We start from the raw sequence: 23809 nt of genomic DNA, 5'->3' as shown, positions 1-23809 counted from the left end.
TTAAAACATATTTGAATGCTTCACGTATCTTACAGAAGGGGCACAGGCACAGAAGGCACACTTAAACTGCACAGATTATTAGAGCAGAAGAGTCGTAAAGATCCGTGAATGTTGGGTGGCCAACTTGGGATGCCAAAGTTTGGGCTGGGAAAGGATTTTCAAAACCATTTAGCGTATCTTTAGCAACTTCAGGAATTTCAAAATAAAGTTCCTGTTGGCTTCAGCTGAGCAATTAAGTGGTTGGCTTTGTACAAATTCAAGCCATTGTGTTTTGTTTCCAGTACCTGAAAACGTGCCTTTAATTTTTATAAATGAAATTTTGAAAATGAAAAACCTGATATAAAGCAAACTACTTTTGTTTATTTCAAGCTCATTAGTACATATAGTGAAGAAATAGGCTTTAAAGAGTAGAAGACCGAGGTCTGCATTCATCTGTTTTACTTTCAGAATTAACATCTTCTGTTTCTTCACCTATTAAAAAAAAATAAAACTACTGTACTATTACATAGAGTGCATTCAAATCTACTGATTCACTTGTGTCTTTGGCCTGGGATATACAGTTCAGTGCATCCCAGTTGCCACGTTTAATTTTCTTTAAAGATATCAGCTGTATTTTTTCCTGCCTCAAAATTTTTTGCTTCTTTTTCTATAGCCTCTTTATCTTTCTGGGTATATGTCTTTTATTTCAACACTGCTACCAGGATATGAATATTGACTCTGCTTGAAGTGGTAACTTTTTCTTGCTCTACAGATCATATCTGAGGTGAATCTTCTTAAAACTGTGGAAACTGAATGAAGTGCATACAGATGCACAAAAAGGTTAGTTAAACAAGAGGGAATATCATTACTAACACTGTCATTTCATGATGAGTCTAAGCTGAGGCAGCTACTGGAGGATGGATTTTGCCTGCAGTTGCTGGTATTTCTTCTGTAATATTCTTGTTCTTTTGCAGCTATTTGCATGGGTATGCTTCCTTTTTATAGTTGAGTTTTGTCTGGAGCTCCTTCTTCATCCAGTGAACTGCAGCAAATGATTGCATTAAGACTTTTTTTTTTTTTTTTTGAGTTAATTTGAATTTTAAGTGGGTATCTTCCATGTTTTGCTCTGTAGCTATCAGATCCTTGCACAGGCATAAGGAAGGGAGAGGAGCTGGAAATAAGCAGCCAGAAGGGGAAGGGAAAAGGGTACTGCATTTTTTGTGATTGTACTAATTTAAATTTATGACAAGATTATGTCATAATATGGTAAATTCCTTCACTGCAGGCAAAAGGCCTATTTCCCTTTTTTGAGATCCTAAATTTAGCTCCTAGCTGATACAGTTTTTACTGCTTGTTCCTGACTCTAACAAAAATGTTCATCTTTTTGCACTCTTTGAAAAGACTTCAACAAATATATTTAGACTGAGAAAGTATTCAGAGATTAAAAAAAAAAAGCCCAAAAAGTTCACACATGACAGCAGGTCTTATTCTAGTTAATTCTGCAAAATAACTCAGACTCTCAAAGTTATGTGGATGTATTAACATAACAGAAAAACTGGTGTTCCTATGTATCATTTAGGTTAAAGGAACAGTATATTACATTAGCTGCTGTTTTCTTGAAAGACTGAGGAGAATAAAATATACATTGTGAGAAGATACTCGTTGTTGTTGTTGTTTACCTTTTTCAGTGAGCAGATTTTATGTACACTTAGTCATTTTCAATGGCATGGTGTTACCATAAGCAATGACTGTCCTTTCCTCTGTCTCCTTTACTGTATTGTCTCACTGGTTCTGTGCACAACCACACAACCGCTTGCACCATGCATTCTGGTTAAGCATCAATTATGAGTGAGGTGGGGGAGATAATTGGGTGACCTTTACTTTTTCTTAGTATAGTCATGTTACACTCCAGTCACACTGAACTGGCGTGAATTCTAAGGCAGCCTCTTGGCTTGTTGCAACAGTGTCAATGACAGTTGATGTAATCTGTACCTTCGGGATTCCTCTTACAGCACAGCTGAGTGTGGTGTTGTATCCTGCAATCACAGAACGGTTTACTAAAGGATGAGTGAATTTAGGAGGTTCGGAGAAGTCGTGTTCTTTGTAACTAGGTGGCTTATAAGTGGTGCCTGCAATTCAGAGAAACAAAATAGTAAGAACTGTGTTTTCAATTCTGTTGACTTGTGTACAATCTATTTTTCATTTAATTTGCCTGTATCATTTAGAGAAGCTTCAAAGCTATGGCATTAATGATATAACAAATCTTTAAATTCACTTCACTCTAAAACACATCTCATGTTTAATGCTTTAGTTAAAGTAAAAGGTACTGGCAATCATGGGTTTTCAGCTTCTGTTAAAAATATGAAAGCCATATGTCTTCAGGGGAAGTCTTCACCACAGACATCTTAAACTTTTAACCCCAGAATGTAAATATAACCCCCCAGTTGTATTATTTTCTTAAAATAATATAGTTTAGGAAGACGGTGTGATTAAATATTTTTGAACAAATGTTTGTTAGCACAGGAGATCTGCCTAGATAAGGGCTCTTGATGCTAAAATACTTTATAAGTGCTAGTTAATAAGGAGTGAAAATATCTTTAGTGGTGCATGTAGTAATACTGTATTTTCTATTTACCAATGTTTTAATTCTGGTACTTAGCAGCTTTTGTGATCTTTGTTTTGAAGAATGTTACCTGTTTTTTGGATATAGGCAGGATTTTTGGTGGTTGCAGCAGTTTCACTCAATCCACACAAATTTTCACTGAAGACTCGAAAAAAATACTCGTTTCCCATAATCAGGTCTGACACTACACAGTTTGTGCGACGATAGTGATCAAAAACTGTATACCATTCCTGTAACAAGACTATACTGTTTAGAAAGTTGCTATGAGAGGTCAGACGTGGTGCTAGTTTTGGTATGGAGAGATCCTTCTTGCTACAAGGAAAAGACAGGTAGACAGGTGTTTAGCACTAGCCTGTGAAATGAATATTATGTTGCTGCCCGTGAAGATCAGCTAATCTATTTTCTTACTTTTGTTTTCTGGGTGGTGTGATAGGTGTATGAATACTTGCATTTTGAGGAAAAAAAAACCCCTCTTTACATTTTTGCCCTACTCATATCTGGGGAACCTGATACAGGATGTGTCCTCAGAACATGACTACTTGATGGGGACTTCCATGAGAAAGATGTTTTCCAGTTTGACTGGCATATATACCTCTCCCAGTATATACCCTAGTATGCACAGCATCTGAATTCAAGTCTAACTCTTCCTCCCTTCCCTTCAGGTTTTCCCTGCATTTATGAAAAATATAATTCCAAATAAAAAATATAATTCCACCTTCTGAGTAGAGCTATCTGTCCAGTCACCACCAGAGACAGGACAGGCTAGGTCTCTCTTTTTTACATTTTCTACAGGACATTTTATACAGTTCTATACTTAGCCTTTTGGTTCTTTTTAGATTCTATTCTTCAAGGTTTAACTGCCTCCGATATGCCATAGAACATCTTGGACACACAACTGAGAGTAATGAATTCAGCTGTTTTCCTCAAGTCTCTGTGTTCCCAGAGCAGGTAGTAGTTTAAACTCCATACAAAGTCACTGACTCAGTGCAATTTCTTACCATTGTCTTTTTGTCAGCTTTCTGGACTGTGTAGCCCAAGATCTGTGCATTGCCATCATTTTGTGGAGGTGTCCACTCCAGGGCTGCATTAAATCCCCAAACATCTACAAGCTTTATATTCTGAGGAGGACCAGGCTTGTCTGCAGAGGAGACATGAAAAAAAACTTTAGCTTTTGGTTCAAGATCTAAGAGATTTGTCGTTTCCTCCCATGCAGGGAAAAAATAGAACTTGATAGCAATCTAGAATTGTTCCACAGCAATACACTTCATTTATGTGAAGTTGAAACTGTAAACAGGAAAGTTGGGAAATTTTCAAATACCCTCTTAATACTCTTCTGAGAGGCCTGAAACCTACTGAGAAACAGACAACACAGTAGAATTAGTAACATAGGAACCAGACAAACTCTTCCTTAAAATGGAATAAGAAGTTTGTGTTGTTTGGATGGGTGTGATTAACTCTTTTACTGCAGTTGTATTACTTGCTTTGTTACCTCAGTGCAATTTCTCAGTCATTTAGGTGCACTGAGAGTAATATAAACAACAAAGGCAACTGGGTATATATTCCTCTCCGCTAAGGAAGGCTGGCCATTTGGGAGTATACCTGCCTCTTTTTCCTGTTGCCTCAGTGCTTGTTAGCTTGCCCACTAGTGGCGTTTCTCTGCAATAAGTAGAAAAAGAACAAACTCTCAAAGAGGTACAGAAGTCTATGTCTATCTTAAGATACTTGGAAATATATAGAAGAATATATATTATAAAATTATAATAATTTTCTTTTTTCCTGCTTTTAAGGATCATTCATATTTATACTGAAGTTGTTTAGTCAAATGCTGTAACATTTAAATTAGATTTATTCAGTAATATTCCTGTCTGTTTTAACTTGAAGATGGTAGTTCCCCTTTTTGGTATGCTAGGTTGTTGCTCACAGTTACAGGGCCTATTGGGGAGATGATCATTAGGCCTGGGTAGATGGTCTTGTGATTAAGTGAAGGATAGTTCGAGGTCATTCTAGATAGCTCAATGGAAACTGTCTCCCTTTTTTGTAGCTAAGCTGGAAAAATGAAGAAAATAGTAAGAATCTGACAGATGTAGGTTTGAGATGAGCACAGCACAAAGGAATGTAATTCTAGATTGTGTGTAATTTAATTCCTTAAAGAAAGATATGCAAACCAGTAATAAACCAGCCTTTGACTGTTATTAGGGGAACTGCAACTTTCTATGTCAAAGCATAACGTGCTAATTGTCTTTTCACTGGCATACTTTGGAATCAAAGACTGCTGTATAATTAGCTTTAACCCTTTTTGTCCTCCTTCAAATTGCTAACTAGAATGCTGCCAACTAGAACACCGTGAAGTTCAATAGGGAATATGGAATTCATTGCTCTCATTCCACTTATTGTCCTCCTCCTTCCTCTCTTACACTAAAGTTTCAGAGAAAAAGCTGCCATCATCTGTGTTTTTCAACAGCTACCAACTTCAGGCAAAACCCTCTTTCTTTTTCTTCCCTGTTTCTGAAGTAGGGAATGGTAATGTGCTGTCAAATGAACAACATTGCTTATGAAGGTGTGGAAATGTATTTGTTGTTATGTTGAATAACAACTTAAAAGAAACACATCTAGAAATATGTCTAGATTTTATCTTCATTATACAGAAATCAATTAGTCTATTATGATTTGAAGAGACGAATTTGGATACTACATACAAATACCTGTGTGGGTATGAAAACTGCAACAGTCTCAGTGGGCACAGCTCTACAAACCCTGAGTAAGTGTATTATAATCTAGTAGTAGACAGATGTGATGTTCAGCAATTTGTTAATTATTTCAAGTCTACCTACTGTTATAACCTTCCACAGCATCTGCCTAATTTTACAAGTATTTTTCCTGTGTGCTTACTTACAGTTATATCTACACAACAGTTGTTTTTTGTTTTAAAGGGATGCTTACACAATGCTTTGTCAAAAACTGTGGAGATCTTGGTGATGGTAGTTGGTATAAATACTATAGGAAGAGATTGATAAATGGAAGAAAAATACAGTCTTAGGTGCAATGAAAGAAAAAAGAACACTTTTTGGGGACGCCTCACTGGACAGATGGATTTTGAACCCTTTGCCTTATTGCTCCTAGTTACCTAAAAGCAATTATCTGGGAACCTCCCTTCAAAACTAAAAACAATGGGATGGCAGGTCATTTGTTAATTCAGTAATCTATGGGAAGAGTTAGACTTCAGGAATATGTGTATATATATGTTTAAGACAGTCTTATGTATGTGTTTATGTACATACATATAGATATGATTTTGGGGGCGAACAATTTCAGAGTATGACTTTATTAAGAACAGAAAAAAACCCTAAGCCTTAACCTGCTGTTAGATTAATGTGATAACAACTCAATGATGTATTAAATAATCCCTTTTTAATTTTTAATAAATTATTTCATCTACCCATGGTGGTATATATGGAATAAAGAAAAAGAGTGTACTGAAAGCCTCAATACTTGTAAGGCTTTGTAAAGGACAATCTTACAAAAGGTAGAGATGGATAAATTTGCTAAATGGGTTTATATATTCTTTGTGGTTTGATGGGATAATGAAATCTGCAAGAATATCTATTCAAAATTCCTTTGTAGAATTGTAGAATATTCCTTTCTCAGTACTAACCAGTACATCTCTAGCTGGTAATTTGAATAGAGGACGGAAAAAGTTAATCCTAGTGATGTACTTGTAGCAAATTATTTTCTTCCGTAGGACACTGTGTTAGAGTGGGGATTTATATTCTGGGGAAATATTCTGCTACCCTCAGCACAAGCTCATCTGAGGATTTTTGCATATTACTGATTTTTATAGAATGGGAAGAAGAGATAAAGTGTGAATTATCTTTCAAAAAGAAATGATAATTTACATTTTCAAATAATAAATAATGAGAACAATACATAATTCCAGTTAAAAAAATTTAAAAATATAGAACGAGGTTTGTTTTGGTCAATAGAAGGCATAAAGGAAAGCATCATTCATCGATTCATGTAGAGGGGGAAAGAAGTTGAGAGAACTGTATGTTTCAGAGATCGGAGATATTTTCATTATCTAAGACCTTTCTATAAGTATTTGAAATATACTGTATTCCCATAGTAAAAGTCCATATTTTGTAGGTCTATCGAGTAAACTGCAGCAACTATTTTGGCAATAAGGGCAGGTGATGGCAGTAATAGAAGTGTTTCCTTCTGTTTGGAACTGACAGGTGACTCATCATAGCAGCAGAGCTTTTGGTTACCTGCGTTCTTGCCTTACTCCAAAAAAGATAACGGCTGAAGCTACAAGCATTACTCCTTCATCAAGTAGACATTTGCCAAGGGAAGTTAGCTGATGAACAGACACCTCAAAAGATCACCGATTGATTTATTATATCTCTGAAAGCTGGGTTGGCTTTTCAGCATGCCATTCTACAACACCTAAAGCATTACTAGTAGTATAGAAAGAGTGCCTGAATCATCCATATTTCTCTCCTGCCAAGAGAATATAAAATCTGGAGAGCAAAAAGTGCTGTTGGCAGAATTGAAAAGAGGTAGTTCTGATGAAAGAGTTGCAGAATCAAGAATCAGAGTAGATGCCTTGGTTGCAGAAGTATCTGCATATGTTACAAGCCCTTTCTCTTCTTGGCCAGGAATTAAATTAAATGTATTTATTCCCTTTCAGTTGAGCAAGCTGCCCAAGAAGTAAAAAGTTTAATACCTGTCCTCCAACTCTGACATGTATTAATCTGTGTGATAAGATTAGTTGGGGTTTTTTTTTCAGCCATTCATATTCTATATTAAATAAGTCTTTGACAATGGTACGTTATGTGTTTTTATGCCTTTCTACAGCACCAAACAATGGGTGGAAGATACTTGGTACTATGCTGTAAGAAGAATGTGCTAGAATCTAGAGTCACTAACCAGTTTTAGAAGAGTATCTTGGTGTGTAGGGCGCACTACTCCCCTTTATCTGAGTCCTTTGGGATTACTTTGTTTTAGCTGCCATTTACTTATTTTGCTGTTGCAGAACTGTAGCCATCCTCTTGAGCAGAAGCAGCTGATGGTATTAAGACATATTTGCTCCAATTTGTTATGCCTTGTTTGCTGTTGGCACCACTGCATATCCATTCTGCCAACATTATCTTATAAAACTTTAAGCAGAATACAGTCATCATTATATCTTTAATTCCAAAGTATTAGGAGTTATGTTTAAATAGTATTTTTGTGCCAAAATACATATTCTAAAATTGTATTGATACATTGGAGGAAATTTGGGATGACAGTACGGAAGTGTGGGAAAAGAGAAATAAAAACAGTTGTCAAGAATGTTACATAGAGCTGTAATGAGGAGATATAGAAGAGCTCTGCTGAACATTAATGAAATCTGAGTAGGCAGATCTCAGAATATATCTCACAAAATCCCAAGGGAAGTTTCTGAGACTTTGTCAGTGCATTCCTTTAAAATGACACTGGAAAAGAGACTAGAAATTGTATAATAGAGAGTAAGCCTCCACTAAGCCTCAAGCTAACTAGACAGTCTTAACAGAGTAAGGCATTAAACATGAATTTTTCAAGTTCACAGGACTGTGTCTTGTTGTCATTTCTAATTCTCAGAACAGTAGAGATATATTAGTGCAGTGATTTTATCTTCACTGTCCTTATCTGCTGAAGAAACCCCATAAGAGTATATCTGTTCCAGGATTCGTATTTCCTTCCTTGAGGACAATATGGCTATTCCCAAGAACACCAGAACTGTCAAATTCTTTCTATCACTGTCAAAGTGGTAGAAAGAAGGGCGATAAAGATGATCAAAGATATGGAATTACATCTTTTTGAAAATAAACAAAGAAAGAGTCTAAAACTTGAGAAAGTTGACTGAGGAGAGTGTGACTGAAGGCTGTAAAATCATGAGTAGCATGGAAAAGGTGAATAAATGATTATTCATGTTTTTCCTGATACAAAACTGTATGGACACCAAATGAGATTATCAGGAGAGAGACTCAAATCAAACCAAATAAGTAGTTGTACATGCACTTAAACTGAAATTCCTTACAAAAGGATATTTAGATTCTGAAACTAAACCTGGATTAAAAACCTGACTGGATAAAATCATGCAAGAAAAAAATCCCTCAAGAGCTATGGGACACAAAGATAATGCCTCTCCCTCTGAAAGTCTCTAGGAAACAGATCATTTCAAGCTGGGAAAATATACTAAGAAAATAAAGTGACATGCTAGCCCTGCTCTGAGCTTTGACCTAGTCATCTGCTATCAACCATTGTGAGAGAAGGGATTCTGAGGTAGTTAGATCTTCAGATTGCCTCACTATGGCCACTATTTTGTTTTGTATGATATGCTTAATTTTGATGTTGTCAGGTTCTCACCTATGATTTGCATTGTTATTGCAACTTTATCAGTCATGTTTTCTATCTGAAGAGTGACTTCATATACTCCCGAGTGATGAAGCTCTGTCTTTCTGATGAAAAGGATTGTGTCCGTGTTGCTGTTCCGAATTCCCACATCTTTGGAGTCTAGAGTTTGACCATCTTTCATCCAAATGATTTTGGGTCTTGGTTTACCCTGAAGAGAAAAAAAGGATTATTTTTTTAGGCTATAATAGATTTCCATTTTTCATTTTTCTGTTTTTTAGTGATCTATAAGTCTAGAAACCCTAATTTAATATGCAGAGTTGAGATAGTAAACTCTCTAAATACTTTCAAATTTCTGTTTTCCTGCAGACAAATATTTGCTCCCACCTGTGTGGTTTAGTGGCACCATGCCCTGAGGATGCTATTTAGTTACACTTAGAGAAGAGACTGAAATTATATTGAGAACAAATCCAGAAACAATGTACTTGTGCTGCTCTGGTACTCTTTCCCAGGCATCTGTGAAGCCAACAGTTCATCCAGCTTGCTCTGATTATTATTAAGTAACAGAAGTCTTTAATATCTGAGGAGTTTATTAGCTTTTTTCCCCCTTCTCCTCCTTTTCTTAAAACATTTGATTCTCTATCCCCAGGCATTTTTAAGATATTTTGAAAAATTGTTATAATCTTGAAGTCTCGGGATGTGAAACTTACTGTATAATTCTTTCTGCATTGCGAAAATTGGTTTGCTGACTGTCAACCTAAGCAGTCAGTGTTGCTACACCCATGGAAAATGATGTTGTGGAACCAGTAAGACATCTGTGGTTTTCATCACTGTCACTCAGCCATTTCCAGGAAAACTGGTAGATAATATTTCGTTCTTCAAAAGTTGTTTGAGTACTACTTCCACAGTACAGCTCCAAACCAAGAATCCCAAGAAAACAGAAAAGAGCCGTATCATATTTATTAGCTGCCTTTATAGTCAATCTAGCAGAAAATAACTCTGTGGGTCTTTTTAAGTTTCTGCCAGATTAACATGGTGAAACAGTGCTGCACAGGACTAGATGAATACCAGGAGTAGCTCAATTGGGTGGGGAGGGAAAGTGAGACCATCCAAGCCACCAGTAAGATCTGCTTAGGCTGCCCTGGAACTGAAGTCTAAGGCACTGAAATTAGGACACATACTGCCCTCCGCCTCTAGTAAACAGCAGAGAAAGCACCTCTAGAAGACTCCTCAATTCACTAGGTGTCTGGAACATACTCTGTAAGCCTGTATCTTTTTTCCTTAGGCTACAGAAGGAGATTAGGATACTCAGACTCTTGGTTTAGGTGCCTAAAGGTAGGCAGAATAAAAATAAATCTTTGTGCTTTGCTGCACCTTTGTTTCAGGTTTGTTTGGTATTTGCTCAGAAAGTCTGTGCAGCATCATTTTGTTTTTCTTTGGTATTAGAAAAAAACTTATTTTATAAGAGTCAGGCCAAGATCCATCCAAAATTACACTTAAAGGACTTCTAAAACACCTAGAAATTGCTATTCATTAATAGATGCTCTTTTCTCTGCCATCTAAATCATCAGATATATTGTAATTGATTTTACATCAAGGCTGATAATAAACCTTGAATGAGCAAAGATTTTGGATCTTCCATTTTCACAATCTGGTAACTGATTTTCCTACTGGCTTCTGCCAAGGAGTATAGCCACCTCAGGCCTCTAGATCTGAAAGATTAGATACAAGATTTTTTTGTCCAGTTCTAGTGTACCTTCACACTGGTCTCATTTCATAAAACCCTTACAAAAACCTATTAGAGGAAGACATGGCTTCCCTTCTTCAGCTGGAAGGTATAGTAGAAATTATTGAACAAATAAAAGGGTGTGGGGGGGTTTTTTGTGGTTTTTTTTTGTTTTGTGTTTTTGTTTGGTTTTTTTTTCCCCTTATAAATCAAGCTTTGCTACTGCTGGTGTTCTAGTGTGGTTGATCAGCTATGTTCTCTCACAGCACCTCCTTTTTTGAGGTGCTATGAGTGCCAGTGAAAGATTGCAAGTTTTCAAAGTGTTGTTTTTCATATACTCTTACATTTATAGACTGTGAAAAGCATAAACAGATAGAAAGCATGTTCCTAATACATATCTCAGAGGATTGGATTTCTGCAATGTGTAATAGGTAATCTGAGAGAGAACAGTGAGTGACACAGTGGGTAAATAGCACACCAGAGAAACTTCAGGGAGTTTACTGCCAGGGGAGAATGAATTTAAATGCTTTTAGATGTTTATATTCACAAACATATGATGGGCAAGAAGACTACTCAGTATTACTGTGAACTTTATCCACAAATAGCACATAATATCCCTTCAATCATGTGCCCATGTAGTTAATTTTGAAACAAGAATATGTTGATTCCCTTCCTTTCAGCAGAATGTCCCACCTGCTTAATGCACTCAGCAGAAAAAGGGTGAGTAATAATGTTGTACTTGGTCTTTTCTGTACATTTTAATCTAAAGATTTGAATAGATTTGCAAATAACATTTAGCCCAGGATACCTTGACAAGGTATTTAGTAGGATTTCAGTGTTAAATGACACAGTAGTGACCACAGAGGTCACTGGTAGGGTTACACAGAAACTGTAAATAGTAGAAGACACTGACTTACACTTTAGTTAAATAATATTTTGCCTAGCTCAGGGTTCACAGTAATTCCAGTATTTATGTATTTTCTCCTATATCCTTTTTGTAATTTGAAGATTGCAATCATATCTACTTAGAGTCTTTTTCTTCAATAGAAATGGTCAGTGATTTAAACGTTTTCAAAATGTAAAGTGAAATGTTCTTTTTCCTTCGCTTTTTTTGAAAGATCCTAATTTTTGTGTATTCTAAATAGCTTTTGCAGTATTAAGAATTGTAGCTATAGCTGCAATTCAACACTATTACAAATTTAATTAACTCAAAAAATACCTCTTTAATTAAAATCCTCTGGTTTTGTTCTCAGGCTAAAATTTGGTGTTGATGGATAGATTTTAGCATTTTTTGTTAGCCTTACCTTTCAGGAGACAAGAGTTTATACCAATACATGATTTGTCTGTCAGTCAGCTACTCAACTTTTCAATCAGTTGGTTCATTTCAGCTGAATTTGACAGTGCACTAGAAATCTCTAAGATTAGCTTAATACAGTTTTGTGAAAACTGATGACAGGGTGAAATACTGAAACCTCAATTCGTGTCCCTGCTGAGGAAAAGTCAGGGAAGACTTTTCCTTTTCCTTCTATCTGTTTTGTTTGGCAACAGCTGCATGACCAGGCAGGATAAGCGAAGCTCTGGATTAATTGCTACATGTACTTCCTCTGGCCCAGGGAACTGAGGACATGTCAGCAGGGACTACCTAGGGGAGTAGGGCAGAGAACTGGCAAATCTCTGGGAATATTGCAATGCGGCTGTTCTAAGAAAAAGAGGTGGGTTATTACTGGGAAGATGGTGATATAGGGGACATAAGACACAAATCTATAAAACGCCAAGCTTTATCAGTTCCTTTGCTTATGGGACAGCTTGTTAATTTTGTGCAAATTTTCTTCAGCTCAGACATCAAAGCAGAAAAATATCTGTTTGTTTAATTTAATTTTTTTAAGACTTACATAACTCAGAAATATCAGATGCAAAATCTTGAATTTTGCATGTGGCTAGACCTCAGGGAAGGAGCCATTTTAGTAATTTTGGAGATAAGAAACGTGAAAGAAAAAAATAAGCATGTGATTATGTCGAAGTCGTGCAAGCATGCAATTCAAGGCAGTTACTCCACGTATTGGTTTGCAACTGTTTACTGATTAGATATGTCTTTGCGAAAAAGCAACTTTTCATGTAACCCAGTAACCACAGGGCAAAAGACATGTATATTTTATTTTACATAGATTTTGCTCTTATATAGATTCCCTCCTTCCTGCTGGTACTGCCCAAACATATATGTCTCCCTTGCTGAAAAAAAGTTTTGCATATCTCCAGCATCTTTTACATGAGAATTTCAAAACTCTTCACTAATAACAGTGATGACATTTTCATAAATGTCAACCCTGTACAGCAGAGAAATTTTAGTTTCTTCAAATTATAAATGAGGACTAGATTAAATGATATATCTATTATTACTGAGGATATCTCTGTCAGAGCCAGAATCTGCAATTTCCAATTTCTTTTCCCATGTTTCACTCAGAAAACCTTTTCCTTTCACACACTAATTCTTGCACTGTATTGATAGTAGTCTTGCATCTGAAAAAATGCATGTGGTGTTTTATGAGCAGTCATTATAGTTGCTTATACAGCTGTAGAAAATGCAAAGACAGGGTAACTGGTTAGGTCAGTCAGTGTGTATATTTTAGCAATTTTGTGCATGCCATAGTGGCATGTGTAGTTACATGCATGCACTCTTGATAATCCTTGGCATGCTGTTTTTTACACCTTGACCTTATGTACAGTAGTACCCAGGATATTCTTTGTATACACACAGATTCTATATAGGGCCAATTGGGATATTCTGGTTATGTACAAACTCTAATTTTTGTAGTTAGCCTTTCAGAAATGAACATACACAGTTTTGGCAAAGAAGTTGCCCGGTAACATCATGTACCTTGGCTCCGGAAGAGTAGTTGGTTGAATTCTTACACTTTTGTGTACTTCTCTCTTTAAGATGCATCCTATGGTTAATAAGCAAGAATGGGCTTGCACTTATTTACAGCACTTACGTTTTCTTCTTCCCCAAAAGGAAGGATTATGGAAGAAACTGTGACTGTAAAAAAATTGTGACTGAAAGAAGAGTGATTCCTCCTCCCCCGCCCTTTCTTTAATGTTTGAGAGGGTCTTTTAAATCACCAGCCATACTTTATGTAATACTGCTTAAGGAATGAAGCAATAGGAACTTGCATAAGGGAAACTACTTTAGGTACGTAATGATAAATAACCATGACAAAATAGAAACTGATACATACCTGAAAAGGGATCACAATATTTATTGTCTCGCCCACTTTCTTCACCAGAGTCTGTCTGAGATGGCGTGGCAACCAGATTTTGGGACGCTCTGCAGTTAAGCATTAGTACATTAAATACAAAGCTTTTGATAATTTGGAATATTACTTATAGCACAAATAAGACAAAACACCAAAGAGGAGAGGCTTGGATACTTCTAAGCATAAGAAAATTGTGCAAACACTGTTTATACAGTTAGGGAGTAGTTAATTCTCTAAATCCTTTCAAATGTATTTGACTACTGGATACAAATTTAGTGGCAAATCTCAGTTATATATTTACAACTGAGCAGGTTTCAATGACAGCAGGATTTGTGAAACTGTGTTGCATCTGAAATGCCAGATTTGGGTGACTTCTGTGGATGTGAGCCTTCTATGTGGACTTTGTTTCTTTGGAGAACTTTATCAGTTCAATAGAAGGGATGGGACAAAGGGCGTATTGGAGTAAAAGAGTGATTATAGACTGTGATTAATTTATTGCTATATTGATACTGCAGCTCCATGTAAATTGCCATTTGCAGATATTTATGGACTTACTCAGAAAGTAGAGCAATCAATTTCCTTTACCTTTCTACAGTCACTCAGTTATAGTTCTTTCTTTGAGGTAGAAGGAGTGGGGTCCCATTGTAGCAGCTTACTTTTCACTAACAAAAAGAGGACCTTAGTGCATGTTTTTTCATCTAGTCCCCGCTTTCCTCTACCTCACTGGAAAACTTTCTATGTTCTCCATGTGTTCCTTATTTTTTTCCTAGTCATTTACAGAAAGAATTTCTTAACATACAGTTGAGTATCTGTCTTCATGTCCATTTGGTCTTGAGATGCATTACAACTTTGTTTCATTTACAGTCATTTTACTGTCAGTCAGACTCTGGCAGACACTTTGTGTGAGTCAAGGTTGAGGAATCCACTATTAGCAGCTCTCCTGATATCTTTTGGACTCCAGTCAAATGAATTATAATCTACTGCTGTTGAGTGATACAGAGGGTGTTAATTAATAACCTAGGACAATCAAGCACAGATATCTGCTTTTATTTAAATAGATCTCTTGCCGTAGCCAACATGATCATTTTGCAGTAATACAACAGGTTTTCCAGCAGAGAGCTAAATATTAAAAAATGTGTCTCTCAAATTCTGGCAGTGCCATTACAAGAGGTGAAATGTCCATATTTTGAAAGTAAGAAGTAGGATTTTGTTTTAAGAGCTATGCTTTAGAAATATAAGACCTGGACAGTATAGTAAAGTTCTCAGAATCAAAAGATATTGGGCGCCTCCTCAAAGTGAAAGAGCTGTTTGGGTGTTATTCTCAGAAGGCAGCACAGGCTTGTCAGTCCCAGTTTTTCTGCATGTGTACATGATTAGAATTTTGACCAGAGGAAACAGATGAATAAGATTTATTCAGTCTAGATACTCACGCAGGATCTCTTGAACAGTAATGGGCTCTTTGATTATTGCTGCTCCACTCTCACCAGCCAAGTTTATAGCCTTTATACGGAAATGAAGTTTGTCCCCTGTGACCAGGTCTTTAATCAGTGCAGATGTGCGCTCTGTTAGGCCAGGAAGAGCTGGAATCCATTCTGTAGCTGCAAGTACAGGATTTGCATATTGTAATAATATATTATTTTTCCAAACTGATGCCTTGTCTACAATTGAAAGTAAATTTGTGTTAGAGTGAAATGAATTTAACAGGCAATACCACACTTGAAAGGGAATAAACTAAGCTTGAAAAAGAATTCTGGATCTAGAAAATGTGTTTACACATGGAGTTAAGGAATGTATACACTTTGTTTATTCATAATAGCTAAAGGTAAGGGAATCATCTTTGGGTAGTTCCTTTGACATTCTGTTTTATGGAGCTTAGAGCTGTGGGGCTTCTCTACATTTATTTTCATTAGCAAGGGGGCAGGGAGAGAATTTTGGAAGTATTTTTAGCAAGAAAGTAAAGCTTTAATTTAATTTTTTCTTGGAATAAGAATATATCTCCTGTGGGTGTCCAAACAGATTGGTGAGAGCCACATACGCTGAAAACAATAATAGAGCACATAACTGGTGGAATCTATTATTTACTTCTCAGTTGACATTGTAGAACAGAATTCTTAGGGCTTCCTTAGTTATTCTAATGACACAGAAGTATGACTCATAAAACTTCTCTTCTATGACGATGACATAGGGATTCTGGTAATTACATGATGCTATTTCATTAAAGACTAGAAATTCTTTCTGGATAAATTATACCTTGTAAAAACCCTAGTTTAGGTTATATGGCAATTGAGCTTAGTGTCAGAGAAAATTTCATGATTGAAGTGATTATAAATTTGTTATTTGATTTTTATGACATAAATGTTATGTTGCAGCATCACAGTAAACTGAGTGTTGTAAATATGGTGCAGTTATACTCTTTATTATCAGACCACAAGTATTAAATGAGATAAAGTAACAGTTACTTGAAAGTTGGACTGATGTTGTTACAGTCATGTTGTTATATTGGTTTTAAGGAATATGCAATTTGTGAATGCTACAAAAATATAGTATTGACTATAGAACAGCACTGGTATTTTTGTAGTACTTTTCGGTATTAATATTTATTATGATTGTGAAGATGACGATATGGCTGATGTGACTTTCATGGTTTTACAGTCTTGTCATGGTAAGTCTGGTGATGGTTGGCAAGGATGTTAGTTGTAGACTGGAGTTCAAATGTAATGATACTGGATATGGTTAATCTCTTGGGATATTGCAGTGAAGCTATTGCAATTGTACTATTTTAATAATGTTCAGTTGCTGCTGCCTAGTACTTGTGCTTACTTACATCCATCTTTGCAGTATTCCACGATATAACCATCTAATCCCCCAGCTCCAATCCGCTCAGGGGGTCTCCACTTCAAGGCAACAGTGCTGTCAGAAACATCTTCCACTGTAAAGTGGGTTGGTTCACTTGGAGGAGCTATAAGGAAATACATAGAAGTAAATTCTGAGAAATAGCAATATAACTGTGAGAATTCAAAGGCTATAGAAGGAGTGATTAGCAGCTGAATTACATACTAGTATCTGTTTTAATAAAATAAATTTAGCTGAAGCTCAGTTGTAAAATGTAACACCTAATACTTCATTTAATAGAAGTGCTGCATAAGATTCCTATAATAGGGAGGGGAACAAGAGGTTCAGACAGTAGTTCCTATTCACATACACTCCCTTATGAGTAAAAGCCAATGAAAAAAGAAGAGTTGTAGAAGGGAGTCAAATTGTCAGCAGAAGTCTGCAGAAAAGTTTAGAAATAAAAACGCATATAATTTGTATGCTGTACTTACACCCTGATTGTAATTAGATAAAACTCACATGGTCAGAGGACCAAATTCATCAGTGGCTAAATTTGACTTCACTCATTTTCCTCTAACAGTGGAGAAAATGACCAAAAGTTATGACTACATGTTTACAGAAACACTAGTTCTGATTTGCGCATTTATAATAGAGACATGCCTGAAAAAAATATTTTGGGGATGAAAAATTTTCACTTCGGTTAGATATAGCTATTTTATATATTTTCAGAACAGGAGTGTCATGGCTCTTTCTAAATCCATAGTTCAGAAAGACCACTAGCTAAATTCAGTCTTCTTAAGCATGATTGTTATCTACTAATTAAAAAACAATCAAGAAAAGCCCTTACTGGAGAATCCCAAATACAGACAAATGCTACTGTGAAATCATTGATTCCAAAAAGCAAACAGAAAGATAACTTTTTCAAAATAACATTTAGAGTGCTGGAACATGAAATTTAGTATACATGGCATAAAAGCAATCATGTTAAAGAAATGTATGTTTGGCATACTCTGTGTATATGTATATAAACAGAACATCTTTTGAATATACATAACAGATTTTACATACTTTATATATGAAATATTTCTAAGAAGTTAAACACAGGTTTATAAATTGTACAACTGATTGAAATTTATCTTAGTTCCTGAAGTTATTGTAAAAAAAAAAAAAAATTAAAAAAATATCACCCATATTTTCCTTTCTGTAGCTGTGTCAAAATTTTTCATATTCAAATGGAAGCAAGGAATGTGAACAGCACACAGGAGGCAAAGGCAGTTTGGAGCATACACAACCACACAGTACACAACCAAGACCCCAAACCTCTTCTCTGAAGCAGTAAGTGTGAACTTTATCCTTAATCAAGTAAAACTCTGCCTATCCCATGAAAACTGTGGACCTTTTTTTTCAGTAGCTCCGCTTGATGGTTTTCGTTTGCCCTCTTTTGTTGCAGACCAGCTGTTTTGTGTTTGAAATCCAGAATTAAGAGACCCTTCTTGCAGTTCATCCTTTCCTTCTGACCCCTTCACTGCATCATCTGTTTTTACATTATCTCCTTCAGCAGGCTGTTTCCCTTCGCTGATGTTTGTAGATTTAGCAACTCTAGTCATTTTAAACTCCAGCTATTTGTATTTTTGTGGGTCTTCTTTCTAAAGCTCTTAGCAGGCAGGTGTCCTGAGGACTCCTTTAGTTTGCTCCTTGCTCAGGGACTGCAGGAAATACTGAACTGCTGTGTTGGGAAGGATTATTTATAGAAAATCATTCCTCAAATATTTTCTTAATCAGCTATCCTTTTAGCTATGGAGAAGGCCAGGATTAAGGGAGTACTGGATGGGATACCATGACATTTGCACCCATAAGGGAATGGGAGAAACTGAGAGGGACAGGGCAATTTCTGTCAATTAGTTCTCTTCCTTTCCAGATCCAGCTTGACTCTCACACTTCTAATTATAACAACTAAAAGTTCATCAGCAATTTCATGAAACTGGAACCTTTGTGGTTCTCAGGAAGGGGAATAAGAGATAGAGAAGAGGAAGATTACAAAGGCAAGTTGATTAAATACAGAATATAGAGATGGTTGAGAGCCTCTTTCCTAACACATTCTTTTTTAGTATAAGGGCAGTTGAAGACAAGAGGTGAAAATTGTCCTGTCTTGGTTTTGTCCTAGAAATAATACAGAGTGTGGTAAAACTCACCAATTGGCATGAAGGGTTGTGAGGCAGGGCTTGGCCGGGACATGCCAATAGAATTCACAGCGTAAATCCGCATCTCATAAACTACTCCTTCAATCATTCGCTTGGCTTCATAGGTTAGCTCTTTTAAAAGGTCAAAGTTCAGTCTCATCCATCGATAGCTCTTCTTCTTCTTTCTTTCTAAAATATAGCCTGGAAACGATAGCTCTTATGATATAAAAGAACTGCAAATTATTATCTCACATGCAGGAAAAAAGAAAATCACCTTTTTTCTTTTTCCAACGGCATAAAAAGAGCCAAATGTGATTCAGAATTATTGCGTATAACTGAATTGTGTGAAGCTTTGATATTTTCCTGCAGTTTCCTTTTGTATTGCTTTCCTTCTGTCTGACATTCTTACCTGAACAATTATACTTTCCAGAGTAGAAGTTATTTAGAATTGTCTCTGTCTGCTATTAGGCTTTAAGCACATTTTGCATGCTATACACTACTAGTATGGTATTTAGATGTATTCATAATAGAGATACTAGCAGAGCTGGCTTAAATGGTAGATCCTTTCTGGTGAGAATGCGGTCATTCACTCCTAATAGCAGAGAAATGCATGAGGCACAGCAGTTCAACAGAAAGCCCTTTCAGTGAAGGAGAAATTGCCTTGAAATGTGTAAGATAAGACATAGAGTTAAAAAATTAATTTCTTTCTTATATTCTGCTGCAATTCACTAATCTTGACTAACAGCATAAATCCCAAAGCAAAAAATTAGTTGGAAGAACAGTTTGACACTTCCCTTTGTTTTGGGTTTTTTTTTTAAATGATTTATCAAATAACTTATGTTAGATCTCTGTGTCCATTGCTAAGTGGTGGAATTGTGGAGTGCTTCCCAGACAGTGCAGATCGCAGCTCTGCTTCAGCCCTATAGTGGAGTGAGTCCTGGCCACGCACCATTTTTCTTGCTCTGAATCCCTTGGGAGGGAAAGTGAACCTGTATGATTACAGAGAACCAAGAGAGCTGGACGCAGTGCAGAACAAATCTGTAGTATAGCTTAGATGTAGTCTGTATGCCCAGAATCCAGGTCTTTAGTACATCCCTCTCACCCCTCAACATCCACAGCCTTCCCACATTACCATGCTGTTTTTAAGAATGATTAAGTCAGGCTGCGTTATCAGTTTAAAAGATAAACTTCTCATTTCCCCAAACTGGAAATGGAATCTATGATTCTTGATGCTTAATATGGAGGATGGTTGTATATCACATTGGAAATGTTTATAGAAATTATTTTCCAGTGGCCTACTACAAAGGAGTTATCAACTGTTTCTTTCCATCTAGCTATATTAAATTTCTGCTGCTTCTCTGTGTTGCAGATAGCATGCCTGGATGTGATGCATGTAGACTTCTTTTAAACAGATTTTGTTTTGAAAGCTATTCATCTTTTACTATGGAGTGAATAATCAGAAAATACACTGAATAGTGATTTACACATACCGTGTATTTGTATATATTGTGTGTGTGTTTCTACTCATAGTCTACAGAGGATATGTCTGTAACAGTGGTCAGCTACAATAGAGTAAGTCTAAGGCAAACACATTGTAAAGACTTATCAATTGAGCTGTGTAGGTCAGTGATTCAGTCCCTGCTGCTCACAAAAGTTGTGGCTATCAAACTTGCAGATGTCCCTTTGGTATACCTGGGAAGTATGATTCACACTTACAGAGTCTAAAGGGACATGGAGAACGACACGCATGTTTGCTGACATGTTTGATGCCTGTTACAGGCACAGACATCATGCATCCACAGCCTTTCCTGTCTACACTGAATTGCAAGAAGAGCATGGGAGCCTACAGAATGTTTTGGGAAATGAGTGGTGGAAGCACCTTTGAGCTGACAGGTTGCATCATCACTTCTAATGTATAAAGTTACTCCTGGCATGCTTGTTTTCAGTAGCTTTTAAACAGGGTTAAATGCTGTAAGCAAAGAACCTATGGTTCCTTTGACATGTTCCTGCTTTTTTCTCCCTTTACCAGGGTCTGTGAGACTGAGAGAAGTTTCAGAAACTCAGTTTCTGTTTTTCTGCCACTTTAGATATGCATAGTTTCCTGTCAGAACTGAGACATTTCCTCACTGTGGCATACCAGACTCGTAATTTAAAAAAAAAAAAAAGGTAAAAAGGAGGTAAAAAGACAATACTGGTACTATTAGTGACATTTGGTAAAGCAGATTATTTCCCCAAATGCACAGAATGTACGATAGATGAAGATACTGCTTTAGTAATATAAAAAGTACATGAGACCCCATGAAAGGTTTGCGTAACAGTGCATGTGAGTGGTGATATTCTTGATCGCTTCTGCTTATTTCCTGTACCGCATGATAACTCTGGCCTCTAGTTTTCAGTACAGATTTTAAGGCAATTAAAATGACTGATAAGTGCTTTGTGACGCGTGGTGTGTGGTTGTATATGAAGTAGAATTATGAAGTAGTTTTCCAAAAGAAACATGCATTGCATGAGTGCTTGAGATTGCAGATGACTGGAGTTGACGACTGAGGTGGCCTCAGATCTGTTTTGGTGTTCCTAGGTAAGTCCAAAGGCCTGTATACTGACCTAAAATTTCAGTCTTGAATGAGAATGTTTAGCTTTAACGATTTTTGGTACCACCTTCTTGTGCTTTGGCAACTTATTTGCTGAAAAATTTATCTGATTCAAGTAGCACGGGTAGGGGGCACCCTCTCCCTAAAATTGAAGGGCCAGAATCTAGACCAGTTTGAGGGTTTGATATATTAGAGTAGTTAGTTTCTGGGGGTCAGCCTTCCTAGAGTTAATAAATATAGAGAATCCTTCTGTGCCATTTTAAAAGAGCAGCAAAATACAGGCAAGGCTGCTGGGGACTTTATATTTTAGCACTCCTTACCAAGTACTGGTTGCCCACCATCATATTTAGGAGGTTGCCACTGCACAGTACAGTAATCTTCTCCGATGTTGCTGATCTTGGGAGCTTCTGGAGGGTCAGGAACATCTGAAGAAAGTGTGAGAAAGAATGAGAGTTGTTACTGTTTCAATTTCTATATGCAAGTCAATTAAATACTTTTCTTTAACATTTTTTCCATATAGTATTGATACAGCTTTGTCAGAGAGCAACAGCAGGTACAATCAAGAATGTATTATCTTAGTCTAAAGTGAATACTGCTCTTTAATGTTTCTATGTTAGGTTGGTTTTCCTTTAAATACCATTGATTATTCAGCTCCCTTGTTCTTCCCAGACATAATCAACCTTTTGTAAAAATGTAAGGTAACAACGTAATTTTGTTCTGTAAGAAGAGGCTTGCTCCAGGGTTTCCTATTTTCTCTAGAATAAACTTCATATAATGAGAATATAATGGAATATAATGGCTTTATATAATAGAATGGCTTTATATAATAGAATGGCTTTATATAATAGAATGGCATTTATGTAATAGAATGGCTTTATAATCTATTATATAAATGGCTTTATATAACAGAATATAATGGCTGCATGTCCCACATATTTTGTTATTTTGGAGATATTTGTAGTAAATATTCTGACTTAGGATTTATAAAAGATGAAAAGAGACTTAGTATTCACCTAAGCAGTGAATTCAAAATTTTAATATGGTAGGTGAAAATAATTTTCTTTTATCATTTCTAAGTTTGCTTACAACCTGACCTTTTGTTGTATGTGTGGCAGGGTATAAACAAGTTAAATATGAAAAAAAATTATAAATATTACTGACTCAAAATCATATTCCCCCCGGCTCTTCTGTGACTCATAGTGGCAATCTGTTTATCTTATGTCAGATACATTATGTCTCTTTCTTCCATTAACCACTTACCGCTTACAGAATAAAGTAATCTTTGTTTAAAAACATAAACCACAACAAAATGACAAGAAGTTTTTTGTATCTCAAACATGAATGGATCACCTGAAACTGGAAATACATAGAAAGGAAATACATGGATTTCTACTGGGGGTAGTTCTCTTACCTTTTCACACAGAAGGCAACTACCTGTGAAAAATACTTCTGCCAAATTTTGTGATTGATAGTTATTTCTGCCTTTATGATCTTCTGTTTTTCTAAACCTAAAGTCAGAACTTGCCTCAGTTTCAGGGAAGGGTGATTTTCAGTGAACTCAAGATGCTTTCATGCCCTCGTTGTTTCCTTCCTTCACTTACCAATAACTTTGACTGTGATATCAGCCTTATCTTCTCCCACTGGATTCTTAACTATAACTCTGTATACTCCCTCGTCCTCCTTTTCTGCTCCTTCAATGATGAAGACACAGTGGTCTTCATGCATCTCCACACGAACTCTGCCTTCAGATTCAAACAGCAGCTGTGGGCAGTGAAACAGATAAAGTCATTGTAAGTTGTGCCAGGGACAGCCTGATGAGCCTGTATGTAAGCTGGTGAAAATCTTCAAATCATTGAATATTATAAAACATATTGAAAAGCTGTAAAGTATTTCAAGTTCTATTTGTATGTAGAAGACAGAAAATACAGACTAAGTGGCTCACATAAATAACGTTTGGGAAAATTGGTTCTGAAAGCGTGCAGGTTGTTAAGATTCATTGCTAGTTACACATACCCAGTTACGTTTCAAAGAAGGTACTAAGTACTTCCTCAAATTCCTACTTGGGATAACTGCTAGTATCAACTGAAAGAGTTTCATGGGTAACAGTTGGGTACTGTGTAAATTCAAGAAGGTTTGCAAATTCAAATTCAAATGGTTGAGCAAACGTTCCTGATCAACAGTATGTACGTTTGGCATCAGATAACATGGATTTGAACAATTTCCCTCTAAAAAATTTACCATGTTTCTTGTAACTGTTA

At 36.3% G+C, this 23809-nt stretch overlaps 1 protein-coding gene across 1 annotated transcript in view; it reads right to left on the bottom strand.

Annotated features, from left to right (window-relative positions):
• MYBPC3 (myosin binding protein C3) overlaps positions 1–23809 on the bottom strand; it is a 64883-nt gene that overhangs the window by 3373 nt on the left and 37701 nt on the right. Inside the window, exons 22-31 of the mRNA XM_072864264.1 lie at positions 23153–23312; positions 21872–21976; positions 18973–19161; positions 16773–16907; positions 15379–15546; positions 13931–14019; positions 8987–9182; positions 3601–3740; positions 2673–2832; positions 1972–2108 (exon numbers count right to left, since the gene is read on the bottom strand). Coding sequence (XP_072720365.1) covers positions 1972–2108; positions 2673–2832; positions 3601–3740; positions 8987–9182; positions 13931–14019; positions 15379–15546; positions 16773–16907; positions 18973–19161; positions 21872–21976; positions 23153–23312 — 1479 coding nt within the window. The remainder of the gene's footprint in view (positions 1–1971; positions 2109–2672; positions 2833–3600; positions 3741–8986; positions 9183–13930; positions 14020–15378; positions 15547–16772; positions 16908–18972; positions 19162–21871; positions 21977–23152; positions 23313–23809) is intronic.

The sequence above is a fragment of the Ciconia boyciana genome, chromosome 6, assembly GCF_034638445.1.
Source record: "Ciconia boyciana chromosome 6, ASM3463844v1, whole genome shotgun sequence".
Taxonomy (NCBI): Eukaryota; Metazoa; Chordata; class Aves; order Ciconiiformes; family Ciconiidae; genus Ciconia; species Ciconia boyciana.
This window is presented reverse-complemented; position numbering and strand designations above follow the sequence as displayed.